Genomic DNA, 17,278 nt, shown 5'->3' with positions numbered 1-17,278 from the left:
ATAATATGTACTAACTACTCTTAGGTTTTCTAATCTCTTTTTATTAAAAAACTAATTTAACCTGTTACTAATACGCTTTGGTCCAACGTCTCTTATAATTTCATCACTTTTCTTATTTCTTCTTAATTTCTATTTTCCACCCAAAATCTCTATTTTCTATTTAATTTTAATATTATTAATGATCTAATTATTTAATTAAATAAGCAAACACTTCTCTACCAATATCAACCTAGCATAAACATGCCAAAACACCAAATCATCAATCTAATGCATATAAAATTTATTTAAATAAATAATTAAAGCATAAGTTCAATTAAATAAATAATTTAAATAAAATGGGCGTTACAACTATGGCCATGTGTCTCAAGCTTTACAAGGTCGTGTGTCTCAAGCTTTGACATCCCGAAGGCACGTGTCTCCTACTGACCCTTTAGCTTATGAAGCCCCTATAGCCTAACAGGATTGTTGCTCTCGTTCTTGATAGTTTTCGAGGAGGTCCCTATGACACCTCTTTACTTCCTCTCTATATTGAACATGTTGTTAGGCATGTGTGAGAGGAGAGGTATATTTATTTATTTTTACATTATATTTGTTTCATACTAATTGAGTTGCGACTGATGTTAATATATTTATTTTACCGGAGTGTGAAATTGTAAAATCTGTAAACCATGTCAGGACGATTTTGAACCTATAACAGAATGTAGATGCGTGGTTTTAAGATGTCTTTCGTTACTCCAGGCTGGAAATTATGTGCCATTGGATACATGACCATTAATCATGGCATGTTGGAGGATTTTATGGAGAGATGGAACAAGGAGACATCATCTTTCCATACCTCTCATGGTGATATATCCATCACCCTTGATAATGTCTTATGCCTTCTTCATCTTATGATTAGGGGAAGATTACTAAACCGTTCTTGGATCAAGAAATCAGATGCACTTGAATTGATGGTAAACTATTTGGGAGCTGACCAAGGTGAGGCCCAACGGGACCTTGATGCCACGAGAGGCGTTGTCAGAACTGTACAAATACCACCTGGTTGCGGCAATGGAGGCCGAAGGTGATGGCGAGCAGGTTTTGTTCCACGGATAATGTGCATTGAGGTCATACTTTCTATTATTGGTTGACACGACAATATTTGTGGACAAAAGTGAAACATATGTCATTGTTGTCTACCTGACATACTGTTACTAATATTTTCACAATGCTAGTATCTATATGAACTATTTTCAGGCATGGATCATCTCTCACTCTCCTCGCATATCTGGATGGCAACATGTCATAGACTACATTGAGGATTGGCCATGTGCTTCTACCTTTTGCCCCGTACAGGGGGAATCAGGAGATATAGTTATTTCAGGTGTTTATTGGCATTGTAGCATATGGCATATGCTTATATCCATACAAAGGTCATCATTAGACATGTTCCTTGGACGATATAACCTTCTACTTTGAACGATTGAATTGTGGATCGTGCCTGATGTATCCATATCTACCTGAGCGGGTCCTGCATCAATTTGGGTATCTTTAGATTATTCCAAGACCTCCCTCTGTATTTTCTCCTCTGACACTCCGCTACAGAGATCTTGATGTCATACTCGGTGATTTCTATAGTCATCTGGTACCAGATAAGGCACGTAGGGTGGTGATCTGGGTATGTGTCTGGGTATTAGGATTAATGTGTTGGATGACTGTTGGGTGGTGAAAGGTTTGAAGCTTAGAAATGTGTTGTCCACTCCTGGCTCTAGTTCGGAGGTTATTTTACTCAATGAGCTAGTTGATCACCAAGGAAACTAGAATTGGAACCTTATTAATTCTAAAATTCCTGCAGAGTTTGTGGAGAAAATTTGTGCCATAACTCCTCCTCAAAGAGACAGTCCTTATCAAGATAGTTGCCTTTGGAGTGGAACTTTGACTGGCCAATTCACTATTGATAGCTCTTATGAGCTTCAAAACTCCACTTATCAGGATGCGAAGGAAAAGCAGTGGCGCAAGATTTGGAAGCTTGAAGTTTCTGAAAGAATTAGACATCTTATTTGGCTGGTTCAGAATAAAGGATTAAAAACTAAATTGTACTCCGTATGCGTATCTTTCTGTGGAGATTGCTATGGTGTTGTTGAATCCTTATTACATGTGCTCAGGGACTGTTTGGTGGCTAAGGATATCTGGCTTAGTATGGTTCATGCTTGATCTCGTACTACATTCTTTTATCTTGCACTTGATGAATGTATAGAGTTTAATCTTTTTCAGAACCTAGGTTCTCCTTGTATGGATTGGTCTGCTATTTTGGCCACTGCTTGTTATAAGATTTGGCAGTGGAGGAATCAAAAACTTCACAATTCTGGTTATGTGTTTCCTGTGATGTTGGCTAGTGACATTCATCTTTCTCATGGCCAGTACAAATGTGTTATGGCGTTGCATAAGAAGGTAGTAAGCAATTCCAAGCCTAGGGTTGTTGCGAGGTGGGCGCCTGCTAAAGAGATTTGGTTGATTGTTAACACAGATAGTGCAGCTAGTAGTAATTGTATAGCTGGGTGCGGTGGTCTTATAAGGAATGATAAAGGTGACGGGTTAGGGGGTTTTGCCAAGTACATTGGTAACTGCAATGCCCTTATTGTTGAATTTTGTGGAGTTCATGAAGGAATCAGATTGGTCAAAAACTATAGTATTAAAAATGTTGAGTTTCAGGTGGACAATGTGGAAGTTTTAAAAGTTATTACTAGTTATAAACTTCATAGAAAATTTGGGTTGAACATGGTTCATAAAATTCAAGATGACCGACCTCAAAGGCTTACAAAATTTTCGTGTTAAGTATATCCTCCGCGAAGCTAATAAATGTACGGAAGTTTAGTCTTTCTTTGAATACTAGTTATAGTATTTTTGATACTTGTCCCTCCTTCCTGCTTAGGTTTGTTCAGTATGATGCTTCTAGGATTGGGTAGTTGTGATATTGTTTGGGCTTCGGCCCTCCTTTTGTCTAAAAAAAATTATTTTATACTTTTGAATAAAAATTAGAAAATTCATATTTTGAAAAATAATATTTTTTATAAAATTTTAAATTGTTTTTAAAAAATAAAATCTTTTATTTTAATTGAATTTTTTTTAAATAAATCCTTAAAATCAATAATAATAATAATAATAATAATAATAATAATAATAATAATAATAATAATAATAATAATAATAATAATAATAAGGGTAATGCAAACTTGTGTCATAGAACACAAGATAAGAAATCCACTTATAGAATGTTTGTATTGAAAAGAATAATTTAAAAATTAATTTTATATTTTTATTTAAATCAATGTACAATTTTCAATATAACATTACTTTCTTTAATTCTTAACTTATGCCCCTAGGATACAAGTTAGTATTACCTTATTATTATTAATAATAATAATAATAATAATAATAATAATAATAATAATAATAATAATAATAATAATAATAATAGAGTGTTAGAAAAATTCTCGATTAATAAGGGAACTAAAAATAAATGGTTCAGTATAAGGCTTAATAATAGAGTTTTGTCATATATGATTTTTTTTTTCCTATACTTGTGTATATTAGAACAATTTCAAACAAATCCTAAGTGTTAAAAAGTTTTTTGAAAAATCCAAAATATTTAATTTTACTTTAATAATTTTATTTTGTTAAAAGAGTATTTTGATCATTTTATCTTATATATAGGCGTGTTATATTAAAATATAAAATATCTGATATAATTTCGTAACCTTGTTAAGGATTATTTTTATTGGATTTTATATAGTCCACTCAAATATATATTAAAAAATAATAATTAGTATTTTTATTTTTATTTTTGTTAATAACATTTACTTTACTTTACACTATTATAAATTTTATTTTTTTATATAAATAATTTTTTAATTAGACATTAAAATTTATAATTTTACAATAAATCACTGATAAAAAAATTATTATTTTTAGAAATTATATATCAGTCGAATCAAATATTATTTACCAACTCATAATTATTGATTTTTTTCTTTTGTAATCTGACTTTTACCTTATTTCACATTTGCTTAACTCATAAGATATCTCTCGCTTAATTCGTAAGATATCTCTCGCTTAACTCGTAAGATATCTCATTTGGCTACCTAATACTTTTTGTCGTCATGTCTGTCATCTCTTTATCCTTCTTACCCCTATTTAAACTAAACTAGACCATCAACTTGTAATCAGACACTCCATGTATCTTCATTCCTACCTCATACAACCCCTATTTAAACTAACTTAGATCATCAACTCGTAATTGACCACTCCATGTCTCTTCATTCTTACCCCTCTCACCCCTATTTATTTAATTTAGACATCAACTCGTAATCGACCACTCCATGTCTCTTCATTCCTACCCCTTAATCTAGACATCAACTCGTAATCGACCACTCCATGTCTCTTCATTCCTACCCCTCTCACCCCTATTTATATTAACCTAGACATCAACTCGTAATCGGTCACTCCACTTCTCTTCATTCATACCCCTCCCACCCCTATTTAAATTAACCTAGATCATCAACTCGTAATCGGCACAATCAGCACTACTCTCGATTATCTACCTCGAGATAAATTATTTAGAATTTTTTGCAGGTTATTCTTCGCCTAATTTGTATTTAATTTTTATAACACATAACGCAATGAATTAATTGTTTAGAATCTTTTACAGATTACTCTTCGCCTAATTTATATTTGATTTCTATATCAAATAACACAACGACAGTCTTCTCTGAACCATCGACTTCAATATTGCTTGTGCAAATACTATTAAGTCATAAGGTATGCACTATATTCTTTATTGATTTTATTATGCTTAAACCAATTTAATTGAATTTTCAATGGAATTTATTTGTTCTAATGAAATCCAAATTTTAAGCTTTAAAATTCATGAATCCCCAACTAATGACCTATTCAACTAACAGGAATTTTCCACCGCCCTCGACTAGCTTACTTTGAGGCTAATCACTTAGAATCATTTGCAACCTACCTTCGGTGTTGTTTCTTCTAATACTATCTAGTTATGAGGTACGCATTGCAATCTTTTTCTTTACTTAATTTGTGATGTTCACAACAATCTAATTGAAATTTTAAAGTTTGATTGTTCTTATAAAATCTCGATGATAAACTCTAAAATTTATGAATCCCAATTTATATGGCTAATCTCTTTGAGAGTCTTTTGCAGTCTGCCCTTGGCCAAATCTATGATTGATTTTTGCATCATGTAAGGAATTGATTGTCTTCAAATCCAGAACTTCAATGTTTCTTGTGCTTATACTATCAAACCATATAAGGTACTTACCACAATTTTATTTACTGATTTGTTATGTTTACACCAATTAAATTGAACTTTTAATGGAGTTTGATTGTTCTTATAGAATCTCCTATTAATGACCTATTCAATTCACACAGATTTGGCTTCACTTTTGACAAGCAAAATATTGTCATGGTAAGTTATATCAATGGGAACAAAACTCGGCCTCCTGTTTCAAAATAACCCACCATGCTAATGCTGGTGGAAAAGTACCTGTTTTGGAGGTTGATCTTAAAGACCGTTGGATCATTGAAAATGGTACCAATCATCCGAAGTTAAACACTGCCTCTTCTAGTCTGAAATTAATTGGGCATGCTGGTGCTGATGGGAAAATATCTGTTTTGGAGGTTGATCTTAATGACTGACATGTCATTGAAAATGTTTCTGTTGTAAGTTATATCAATGGAAACAAAATTCAGCCAGGTTTGTGTCACTACCTGATTCTGTCATTTTGCTTGTGAGTTCTTACAAGCGGGGAGTCAATGGAATGGTTATCAAATGTTTAAAGAAAGAGACAATCTGAGTGCACGGCCAATAATAGAAGATGACATGCAAAGAAATGGTTTTGAAGCAATCTCAAGTTTGCAATGCTAATCAGTTTGTTGGTCAACCAGAAGTGTAATGAAAGAGGATGAGTCTTTGATGGGGGAAGAAGATTTGGGTAGTTAGATGTGTTCGGCGGTAAGGGCGCACTGTCTTATATAGCTTCTATTAAGATTTGAAACCTAGTTTAGAGGGAGAAAAAGAACAAGAGTGACTCACATCACATCTTATCACTGGCTTATTAAACTCATCCTAATTAGAGAAAGAGATGTCTAGAGTAGTCCATTAGAGGGAAAATTGTGGTTCTTCAACCTAAGGAGTAAATTTTGAAGTAAAAACTATCCTTATCACGGAGTTGTAGCAACCAATAAGTAATATTTAACCTGCAAAATCATTGTCGAAATGGGCAGTGATGGGTTAAGGGACCCGCCAAAATGGCACTTGCCCATAAATATTTTCAGAAATTATTCAAGAATTCCTATAAAAATACAACAACAACATGGCTGCTGCCATATTAAAATTATTATCTTAAACACCTATTACACTGCTTAAATAAATCATGCTTAAGAGAAGCTATTATACAGTATTGCTGCAGCCGAACACATCTAGCTACACATATCTTCTTCCCCTGCCAATGACTCACCCTCTTCTATTACACTCCCGGATTGGCCAACAAACTGGTTAGCAAGGGAATGCTGAATTCTGATGGCCGCCACAGGATCTGAGACCGCACTCGTGGATCCTCCAACAAGAATCCCTGGCTTCTGAACAGCATTTGTTCCCACCATTTTTGTAACATGCTGCTGCAAACTCGATATCGCTTCAAAACCATCTCTTCTCGGCAGGTCATCTACAATGAGTGGTTGCGCGTTCAGATCTTCCCTTTCACCAGATATATGATAACCAAGCACGTCGTTGCTTCCGTTGACTTCTCTGGTTGTAAATGCAGAAGCTCTATCCAAGTGCTGGTTATCATTCTTGGCCAAAGCCTGCAGTGACTCCTGCTCTAATTTGGAAGTTATCGGGTAACTACCAAATGCAGCAGGATATTTTGCAAGCAAAATTGCAGAGTCAGGTAGTGATGATGAACCTGGCTGAATTTTGTTCCCATTGATATAACTTACAACGGGAACATTTTCAATGACGTGGCAGTCATTGAGATCAACCTCCAGAATAGGGATTTTTCCACCAGCATTAGCATGGCTGGTCAATTTCAGACTGGAAGAAGCACTGTTTAACTTCGGATGATGGGTACCATTTTCGTCATTTCCCTTTACACCTAAATTAGGCTTCTGGGTGGATGAAGGAATGGTCAGTATCTTCCCGAATATTTTCACATCATTTCTGGGTGCTTCTTCTGAATCTGACAAACACTGCACGCTTTTGTAATGCTCATGCTGTTCAATCTTTTGGGACAAAAGTGGCAACTCAGTTGCTGACCCGCTGCAGCTCATATTCACATTCATTTCCTTCTTAGAATGCACTTGCAAATTATAGCATTCATGGACAGCCTCAACACGGTCCAATGAATTACCAGGATTACAAAGCTGATAGCCAAGATTGCTACTGGACGGTGTATCTTGGCTCGTTGTTTTCTTGTGTTGTACAGCAGCAGCAGCAGTATATTGCAATGTTGAATTTGCATTTGTAAGAGGGCCCTCTGATGTTCCTGAGAATGGAGACTTTTCAAGGCGTAATTGAGGCTCATTTCCAGCATCAACAGTCAATCTTGAACAAGAAACTTCCAGAGATGATAGTGAAGTATTCACCAAAGTGCTTGTATCGTGGAGGTTGTCTTTCAACTGAACTACAACATCTGTATCAGCTTCATCTCTATCAACTAGACATATTGTTGAACCCTCCAATTCATTTCCCTGTTGGCCAGAAGAAACATCAGAAACCAGTCTATCATCACCAACAGAAATAGGGTAGCATGGTTCAATTATCTCCATACCAGACACCAGTTCTATAACTGCAACTCCCCCTTCACTTGGTTCATCTTGAGCCCGCACTGAGCCAGACCTGTCAGAATCATACAAGACACCTACATTACCATCAATGTCCAGGTTAGACTCACCCCCAACCACACATACATTAGAAATCATATTTACATCTTCATGATCTACTTTCCCATTAGTTTCCTCTGATCCATCTAAGTCAGCTGACATGTTGCTAGCTTTTACAGGATTGGATTCATCACGACACATGTTCTTATCAGCTGCAGGCTGGTCCACGCCAGTTTTAGTACCTGACGTATCAGAGCCGTTGGCTGAACCTGTCTCTACAATGCATGCAATATCTGTGCCACTCCTGCCACCATCCGCGTCATCATCCCCCAATGATCCAACATTTTCAGGTCTGTGACCCATGAGATTCAATCTGAGACGTTTCTGAGTCTTGCTAAAAAAGACTTTGCAATGATATTGTGATCTTGTTCTAACACACCGAGCAATCATTGCAAAATCCTTTCCAAAGGATGATACTGCATGAAGAAAGGCCGCCTTCTCCACATCTGTCCAATCAGTAAGATCAACTTCACCACAGCTCTCATCGGAACAAGTTTCATGATCAATAGTTTGAGTAATTTCTGGCGTTGGAGGTGGTGATGGTTTGCGTAGAGGCTTTGCTTTCACGCATTTCCTGGCCCTTTTGCCTTTCACAGGATTGACTGAACTAGTTATGCAGGAACTTGTTGCCTCGGATAAAACAGAACCACATATACTCGTTAACACATCAGCTGCAACAGTCTCTCTTTCATCTTGAAGAACTCCAAAACCTTTCACCCTAGCAGTCATGTTATATCCCCTCCAAAGAGCACGCCCAGAACGCATTCTCCGATTTCTTGCAATGTCATCTGCCATCACTGAAGCTGCACTCAAGATATCAAGTGAAGAAGTATTTGGCATCAAGTCAGTTTTGGCTTTATAAAACTTCTTGAGCTTGTCGTTATCTTTTTTTTTTATTTTTTCAAAACAATCAGACTTGTGATTTTTGTAATAGAACTCAACACAGTCTGCCGTTGTCTTATGGTCAAGGAAGGTAGCTATTTTCCGAAAATCTTTTCCAAAGGCAGCAAATTTCTTCAAGAAAATATTTCTCTCTTCTGAAGTCCAAGGGTTTATCACGGCCCTTTCTTTCTCAATAGCCAGTGGATCTTCAACCAGCCCATTACTAGATAAAAACATTGAATTCATTTTGTCCTTTTGATCCAAAATTAATGCTGGCATCTTTAAAGTGCTTCTGTGAATTTCATGTTTAGATTCCGAAAGTAGTTGGCTTGTATACTTAATCAATTCAGACGTTGGAACCAACCTTTGTTGGTTTCCTGCTGCAAATATAGACAAAATAAGATTTATATTAATCATCACAAAGCAAACCTAAATTAGAACAGAGATACTATGAACTGTAAATGTCACAATTCATCAAATGAAGTAGACGAAAATGTAAATGTCACAATTCATCAAACAAACAAGTAGTCATTTGCATAATCCAGCACAGAGCATCAACCTTCAAAAACATTTTAAACATGCAGCAGGTAACACGTTTAAAAAAGTCCCCCTGGACTGATAGGACTGACCTATCATGAAGGAAAATTCTAATGCCTTCACAGGCTTGGTGCTTGGTGGACAGTGTACTGGTACAACTGTAAACGTTTGACCAGAATTGGACAATCATTCAGGTCAGAAGTGAACAGCCAATCGACAATTCAGGTCAGAGCTAGACTTGGATGCCAGTTGAGGTCTATGTAGAACACTCATAGACTTCAGGTAAGAGTTGAACACTCAGCCGACCATTCAGGTTAGGGAGACTGACTTACTACAGCATTTGCACATGTGGAAGCAATCGTTGCATTCCTAACGGCCTTTAGATTCATTTGGGGATGAGAGGATTGGGATGTACCGCCCCAACACTCTTCCAATCGGATTCATTCTCTTGTATTGTATTTAAGTTCAATAATGATTAGAGGTCATTTTGTTTATGTATGATACTTTCTATGCTTATATGTGTGTGTGTGTATAATGACAAATTTGCCCTTCAATAGGATCTTAAGAGTCATGTTACCGTCTTTCACCTCCCTTTCAATTCTACTTAGGATCTCGTGTTTGACTACGTTGGTTGGCTTGGATGATCCAACCCGAGTACAGGCCCAAAGTGGATTAAAATTGTAATAAACCCTAAACAGAAGGTTGGTCATGTACCTAACCAGTTTTTTAATTGGCGTTTTATTCATTTCTGCTGCTCATGGATGTGTCTAAACATAAAATAAGTTTTTTTAATTTGTCTGCCATGTTTCCGCCATTGGCCATTACGCCTTCCACCATATATTTATGGCCGATTATTTACTCTTCACCATCGACAACATTGGCGGATATAAATGGTGGGAGGATCGATAGATAGGCTTTGATACCATAGTGAGGTTTTTTATTGGGTCTACTTCATCCTTACAAAATGGGCTGTAAAGGTTAGAGGTGTCTCTCAGGCCTTATCTTTGATCAATAATATGGGACTTGGGACTTGAGTCTTTTCAATTGGTACAAACGTAGAGAACTTAGCACTAGAGGAAATGGTACACTCTCACACTTGTAAACTACACCGCTTTCTTTCTCTATTTTACTGGTGTCTAACAGATTTCCTAAAATAATAAATTTTGCAGAGCAAGAAATCCTTCGTAGACAGACAATGGGGGGAAATTATACCGAGATCATCCAAATCTTGTCAAATCTATCAAGTAAACCGTCAAAAAAATCCATGTACTAACAAATGGCACATTTGAATACATTTTTTTTGCTATAGTCACTCAAGGAGATAATTACTGATTCTCCAGGATTCTAAACTAAGACTGAAATATTTCATAAGGGTTCTGGAAGATTCTGTTCTCTGACTTACAAAGTATGTACACAGAAGTTCACGTAAACAAATATCTCTATTAACACTAATAGTTATCGAGCCATTATTTTACTTGTTCTTGTCTGTACTAAATATATGTATAACTCTAAAAGTATTTCCTAATAGACATAAACCTCCGTATATCACTGCAACTATGGGGCCATTATTTCATTTGTTTTTGTCCATGTTAAATAAATAAATGTAAATGCTAAAATTACTGACTAATAGACATAAGCCTCACATGGTATTAATATAAAGACCTAATAATTTACAAGCATGTCAATTACTTAACCTGGTTAATGCCGAATACAAAACTAAGTAAAACTAAGAAATATGTTGATTATTATTATACACAAGTTCCAATTTTTGTTTTGATGCCACCAGAAGATTAACTGCATGTTTGTATTGGCAGTGGGATTGTCAGAATCACAGTGAGCTACCATGATTTTGGAAAAAACTACACTTCATATTTCAACAAAAACAGTGCCACCGTGATTTTATCAAATTCACCGCTCATCCAAGCATATACTAAGAGTACCACACAGAAGATAAAGATATGAAGCACCAAAATATCATCACCATCATACTAAAGCTAACAGCAGCCATACATATTCAATAACCATTTTTTGTATTGAGTGCTAAGTATTACTAGATGCAGTTAGCTAAATGGATGAAAGGCACCAAGCACCTAAGGCCTTATAAAACTATGGCAGAGCACAATGTCGTAGTTGGCTAAATATGTTAAACGAAAGCAACAATAACAATTGAAGTTGTTTCCACTATGTATGATTGCTTACATAAATTAAATAATGACATTAAGTTATATCCATAGCAACAAATCTATGAAACAAAAAACACATCAAAATCAATACAAATATGACAGTCATAGAGAATAATATTCATACCTGGGAAGGGAAATCGAAAGGAAATAGAAGACCGCTTCTTCTGATGACTATAACTGGCTTCAAGTTTCTTGTGAGATTTTGGGCGTTGTTTCCTAATAGACAGTAAGCGCATATCTTCTTTCCAAAAGTGATGCAGGGCTGTATACTTAAGTGTCATAACTCTCTCCCTCAATCTTGTCAAACGTCTTTTCTCAGCAAATTTTTCCATAATTAATGTGTCATTCTGAGAGCATGAACCAGTGCTAGCTCCAACTTTACCATCCTTGCGACATGTTTCAGGCAATAACTTAGCAAATACTTCATGTGCTGCTTTTGCAGATTTTTTATTGCAAGAAATAATTTTCTCATATAAATTGTCCTCAGTTCTAGAATGTAAGCTTGCACTTTTCTTAGCACCCACACCATCTTTAACCTCCAAAAATGAATTACTAGTACCGCAAACAGAGACATTGGCAGCATGCCTATTAGTACAAGGAATTAAGCATTGCATGGCTTTAGATTGAATTCCACCCAAGTCTTCAGAGCCAGAACCATATCTCCTCACATCACATGAAGAAACTGCATTAATTATGGGCAGAGGCTCTACAACTTTGGACCTTGCAGGTCCATGACTGTTAGTATCATCTTCCTGGCAATTATCATGCATATTAACAAAGTTAGTAGCAATAGGCACCTTCTCCACAATAAGGTTGTCAGAAGATACAATTGGTGATGACTCTAAACAGGAAACCTTGTCATCAGAGCAAGGTTTTCCATTGTAACATAGCAGAGAGCCTACTGCTGCTGAACATGGAAATCTACCCTCAGATTCAGATTTTAGAGATCTATGTTCATTTTCAAGTGAATCAATTTCCGTTTCAGTCACCTCTAATACCTTTGAAATTCCGGCTTTCAATATCAGCAACTCGTTCATTGTGGTGGATCTTGATAAATTATAATCTACAGAGCTCAGATCTTCAGACTGTGGTAACTTAACTAGTGAAGAGCCCAAGCTAGTCAGTGAATCAATATCCACCTTCTCTAAATTGAGAGAAAACATCTGCAGGTGATTTTGAGACCCCCGGTCAGGCGAACTACTCAAATTACCAACATCACTGTCCATATTTGCAGCTTTTCCAAACAATTTATCATCTGCACCTGCTACAAACAAAATGAATCTCACGTTTAGACAAACAATACATAGTAGGGAAAAATCAAAGTGTCTAGTACACATTCAAACACCTGAATGTCAGAGTACATACACAGACATACGCGATATAAGATGAGCCCTAAGATGGGTTAGAGATGTTACTACACTAATAGCAGTAACACTTCTATCAGTTAAGTTGCTTTGTTCTACAAGTTCGCACGAGTGAAAAGACAACAGTAACAGAATAAAACATACCTGGTGAAGAGCTGCGGGCAGCAGTTGTTGGAGCTGCAGGAGATGCAGAGCCTGAAAGTTCTGAAACTTTTGTGTTTTTACTGACTAAGCTGGGACAGAGGAAATTACTGGGTTCCATATTAAAAGGAGGTGAGACAGCTCCATCTTTGTTTGAAGTTACCTCAGGTCCTTCAACATGCTTTTTCTCAAACTTTGCAAGTCCCTCGCCCCAATTTAGCCTAGGCTTCTTCTTCGAATTTGCCTCTTCAGATGGAGCAGAAGATGTACGACATATAGCAGCTTCCCTCGAATTTGACTCAACAGCAGTTGCAATTTTTGGTTGTAACCCATACTTCCCTTCATAGTTTCCCTTTGAATTAGCCCCTCCTAAGCTTCTTGTGCCACTTGATTGGCTAAAGCTTGAGTCTCGTACAGATCCAGGTCGGGTCCATTTAAGTGGCTTCCAATCAACTGTACCCAGAGAACTATCCCTATCGTATCTAGGCCCTGTACCAAATCGATTAATACCACCCATTTTATCACGCTGGTCTTTCATGTGATGTTGCTCCCAAGTAGATAATGAGCCAGAATTTGGATGAGGGGGATATGTTAGCATATCATCACCTGACTTGCGTTCATTAAATGCATTAGTTTGTCTCCTGGACATACTAAGAGAGTTGCTAGGGCTTTCCCATGGACGCCCTTTCCATTCTCTCTGACTAAAGGCTCCTCTACTTTCCTTATAGCCCCTTCCATACTTTCCATCCCCTCGAGAGCGACAGTTATCCTCCTCCAGGTTTTTGTCACAAGGTCGAGAAAGCATATGCTCTTGACTAGATTCTTCTGGAAATGTCTGCCAATTATCCTGCCTACGATGACCTTCAGAAAATATTCAAACCAAAAATTGGAATTAGAAAAAAAGAAATCAATAAAATATATATATTTCGTAGCTCTCACATACAAAAATAAAAAATAACCGAAGCAAGGGGAAGGGAAAAGCGTATAAGAAATCAGGACTTCTATATAGTAGTACAAATCATTTTGAATGAAAACATCACGGAGCCAATCAGGGTCTTGGAAAACAGGTATGCAGGGATGGAAAACAATAGCTATCTATACAAACCTAGAAAATGCTATATCCTTCTATTGTTTGTTTATTTGGTACAAAATCATTCTTACAATTTGCCTATTTATAAAAAAACATGCTAGTACGGAGAGAAGCACCATGTTACTACGAGGCTAGGCACCAATACATCTTTGGGATAGATTTGGCCCTATTTAAATGAGTAACTCATTATAAAAAAGTAACATGAATAATATCAACAGTCTATTTTCTTATTTTACTAACTACTCACTATAGAAGAGCCAAATCCTTATGAGACTATCAACAGAGACCCAACCGATAGAAATTGCAAGCAATTCTATGCCAACCCAAAGACTACTCCACAGGCCCAAACTATAAGCATTTTTTCCTATCGTAATCCTAAAGTCAAAGATTATCCACAGATAGGGTTAACACAATGTGGGGATTTTAGTAGCTTCAGGAGAATTAATCCCACGTCTATGGAAAGATGAGAGTTCATTTGCAGATCATTAACTACGTGTACCAACCCACATTGGCCACCGTTTACTTTTATTTGAAATGGAAGTTTGCATGTTAGTCTACTTAACATCATATTAATAACAACTACATAGTCAGATCTTCAAAAATCTAAAAAGTAATAAATCAAATAAATGTTCGCAGTTCAATTGCAAACCCTAAACGAGGTTGGTGGTTGTCTCACCCTTGCATGGTGATCATTAACAACGTGTACCAACCCACGTTGGCCACCATTTACCTCTATTGATATGAAAGCAAATATCATTTTAATAACAACTACAAAGTCCAATCTTCAAAAAATCTAAAAATCAAATAAAAGCTCTCAATTCAATTGTAAATCCTAAACGAGGTTGGTTGGTGGTTGTCTCAGCCTTGCATAGCGATCATTGACTACGTGTACCAACCCACATTGGCCAGCATTTACCTTTATTGATATGAAAGATTGCATGTTTGTATACTTAAAATATCATATTAATAACAACTACAAAGTTAGATCTTCAAAAATCTAAAACACAATATATCAAATAAAAGTTCGCAATTTAATTGTAAACCCTAATCAAGGTATGTTGGTGGTTGTCTCAGCCTTGCATAGCAATCATTGACTACGTGTACCAACCCACATTGGCCACCATTTAACTTTATTGATATCAAAGTTTGCATATTTGTCTACTTAAAATATCGTATTAATAACTACTGCAGAATCAGATATTCTAAAATCTAAAACTCAAAAAATCAAATAAAAGCTCGCAATTCAATTGTAAACCCTAAACGAGGTTGGTTTGTGGCTGTCTCAGCCTTGCATAGCAATCATTGACTACGTGTACCAACCCACATTGGCCACCATTTACTTTTATTGATATGAAAGATTACATGTTTGTCTACTTAAATTATCGTATTAATAACAACTACAAAGTTAGATCTTCAAAAATCTAAAAATCAATAAATCAAAGAAAAGTTTGCAATTCAATTGTAAAACCCTAAATGAGGTTGGTGGTTGTCTCACCCTTGCATGGCGATCATCGACTATGTGTACCAACCCACACTGGCCACCAGTTACCTTTATTGATTGGAAAGTTTGCATGTTTGTCTACTTAAAATGTCATATTAATAACAAATGCAAAATCAGATCTTCAAAAATCTGAAAATCAATCAATCAAATAAAAGCTCGCAACTCAATTGTAAACCCTAAATGAGGTTAGTTGTTGTCCCAACCTTGCATGGTGTATGGTGTGCTGTACCTCCCCATAATAAAAGCTCACAAACATCGATAAGATTACAGGTAGCAATACATTTATTTGTTCCAAAATAATTAACAGCAGAAAGTATAATAAACCAAATCATTAACACCAAAAGGGCAAGCAATACAGCAATACACTAATTTGTTCCAAAATCAAAGAAATTAAGAAGTTTAACAAAAAATAATCATAAATTACAAAACCTAAAAACATAGGACATGACAAAAAACACCAACCTGCCATTCTCCGAAAATTGCCAGGTCGATTGAACGGGTGAGGACGGTGGTGTTGATGATGAGAAGAAGAGCCTCTCCATCTAACCACTGACCCCCCTAGAGACTCAGAGCTCTCGTACTTCCTCTTTCGATCCAACGGTTCCAGCGACATGAAAAATCAACCTAAACAGTCTCTATCCACTGGCAGCACAACAAATTCAGACCAAGGCCACACCAAATCTAGGATTTCTCAACTCAGAAACAAGCAGCCTAGAGTTTCGTTTTCCGAAACAACCACGAAAACCTAGAAAATTGAAAACAAACTCTTCGGATTTAACAAAAGCCACATAAAAAATAGCTTAAAAACACCAAGAGTGGGGAAAGTTCACCTGAATACGATGCGGAATATGGATTTGTATTCCGGGTTTCAGGTGGTAGAAAACCTTCCCGGAGAGTGTGGGTGTTTATCGGAAGAAAAGAAAATCGCCGGAGAAAGTGAGGGGAGAATGGGGAGGGTAAGGACAAGGAGAACGAGAGAGGGAATGAATGAAACTAGAAGCGGATCTCAGCGATAGTAAACTCTTTTCAAACCCAATTTGGAATCCGGTAATTTTTCTATTTGTTTTTTTTTTATGTACTCGTGATTTTATTTCTTTTGACTGTATTTTTTAATATTAAATATATGTTTATGGTAAGTATTTAGGTAAATGATAATAAAATAATAACATGTTTTTAGTATTTATTTGTTAAAAAATAAACTTTTATTAATTATAAAATAATGCATTCTTTGACCAATTTTTTAAAGAAAAACTTTAGATAAAAAGAAATATCCACTCGGTGTCAAATAATTTTTCAGTGAGTTTTACACTGAAAATCAATGAGACTCATGTATCCTCCTACATCACACTTTTATTTTTAATATACTGTTATGATTTGACAATATAAATATTTTGATTGGATGTCAATGTAATATTTATTTACACCGGCAGTGCACTACCTTTAACCTCAAAACTTTAACGTTAAATTTCTACAAAATTTTAAAAAAATTTAATATATGTGTTTCTTAAAATTAGATTCATATAAAATTAGAGATTAAAATATTATGTATTGATTGACCTTTTATAAAACCTCCCCAAATAATTTTACTATAAGATAAGGACGAAAAAATATTCTTTTTTATAAATAGTAAATATTAAAATCA

General features: G+C 35.8%; 2 protein-coding genes and 1 long non-coding RNA gene across 6 annotated transcripts; 2 read left to right on the top strand and 1 right to left on the bottom strand.

Moving 5' to 3' along the window:
- Nucleotides 1-1,050: 1,050 nt before the first annotated feature.
- Nucleotides 1,051-2,814, top strand: LOC127098491 (uncharacterized). The gene is made up of 4 exons (XM_051037101.1): nt 1,051-1,077; nt 1,237-1,363; nt 1,835-2,082; nt 2,254-2,814. The coding sequence occupies exons 1-4, from the start codon at nt 1,051-1,053 to the stop codon at nt 2,812-2,814; spliced, it is 963 nt and encodes a 320-aa protein (XP_050893058.1).
- A 1,403-nt stretch (nt 2,815-4,217) lies between these two features.
- On the top strand, nt 4,218-6,222 carry LOC127126571 (uncharacterized). Its single transcript, XR_007805024.1, has 5 exons — nt 4,218-4,611; nt 4,688-4,797; nt 4,941-5,043; nt 5,201-5,309; nt 5,428-6,222. It is a non-coding gene; the product is annotated as an uncharacterized LOC127126571 (long non-coding RNA).
- Nucleotides 6,223-6,266: 44 nt separating this feature from the next.
- LOC127126546 (uncharacterized) lies at nt 6,267-16,663 on the bottom strand. Of its 4 annotated transcripts, XM_051055511.1 has the most exons (6): nt 16,467-16,663; nt 16,099-16,381; nt 13,049-13,906; nt 12,539-12,804; nt 11,665-12,292; nt 6,267-9,200 (listed from the first exon to the last, which is right to left on the bottom strand). In XM_051055511.1, exons 2-6 carry the CDS (start codon nt 16,247-16,249, stop codon nt 6,478-6,480), a joined length of 4,626 nt encoding a protein of 1,541 aa, XP_050911468.1. In that variant the 5' UTR covers nt 16,250-16,381; nt 16,467-16,663; the 3' UTR covers nt 6,267-6,477. The 4 variants fall into 4 exon arrangements, with proteins under 4 accessions (XP_050911468.1, XP_050911447.1, XP_050911460.1 ...); XM_051055490.1 differs by having other exon boundaries at nt 11,665-12,804; XM_051055503.1 differs by having other exon boundaries at nt 6,267-9,197; nt 11,665-12,804.
- Nucleotides 16,664-17,278: the final 615 nt, after the last annotated feature.

Source organism: Lathyrus oleraceus, chromosome 1 (genome assembly GCF_024323335.1).
Source record: "Lathyrus oleraceus cultivar Zhongwan6 chromosome 1, CAAS_Psat_ZW6_1.0, whole genome shotgun sequence".
Lineage (NCBI taxonomy): Eukaryota > Viridiplantae > Streptophyta > Magnoliopsida > Fabales > Fabaceae > Lathyrus > Lathyrus oleraceus.
Note: the sequence above shows the minus strand (reverse complement) of the source record. Positions and strands in the feature narration are given on the sequence as shown.

Coding starts and splice junctions, on each gene's coding strand:
- LOC127098491 (XM_051037101.1), top strand. CDS start 1,051: ATGGAGGCCGAAGGTGATGGCGAGCAG. Junction 1,078..1,236: donor CCGAAGGTGATGGCGAGCAG/GTTTTGTTCCAC, acceptor AACTATTTTCAG/GCATGGATCATCTCTCACTC. Junction 1,364..1,834: donor AGGAGATATAGTTATTTCAG/GTGTTTATTGGC, acceptor AAATTCCTGCAG/AGTTTGTGGAGAAAATTTGT.
- LOC127126546 (XM_051055490.1), bottom strand. CDS start 16,249: ATGTCGCTGGAACCGTTGGATCGAAAGAGGAAGTACGAGAGCTCTGAG. Junction 13,907..16,098: donor CAATTTTCGGAGAATGGCAG/GTTGGTGTTTTT, acceptor TATTTTCTGAAG/GTCATCGTAGGCAGGATAAT. Junction 9,201..11,664: donor CTTTCGATTTCCCTTCCCAG/GTATGAATATTA, acceptor CTATATTTGCAG/CAGGAAACCAACAAAGGTTG.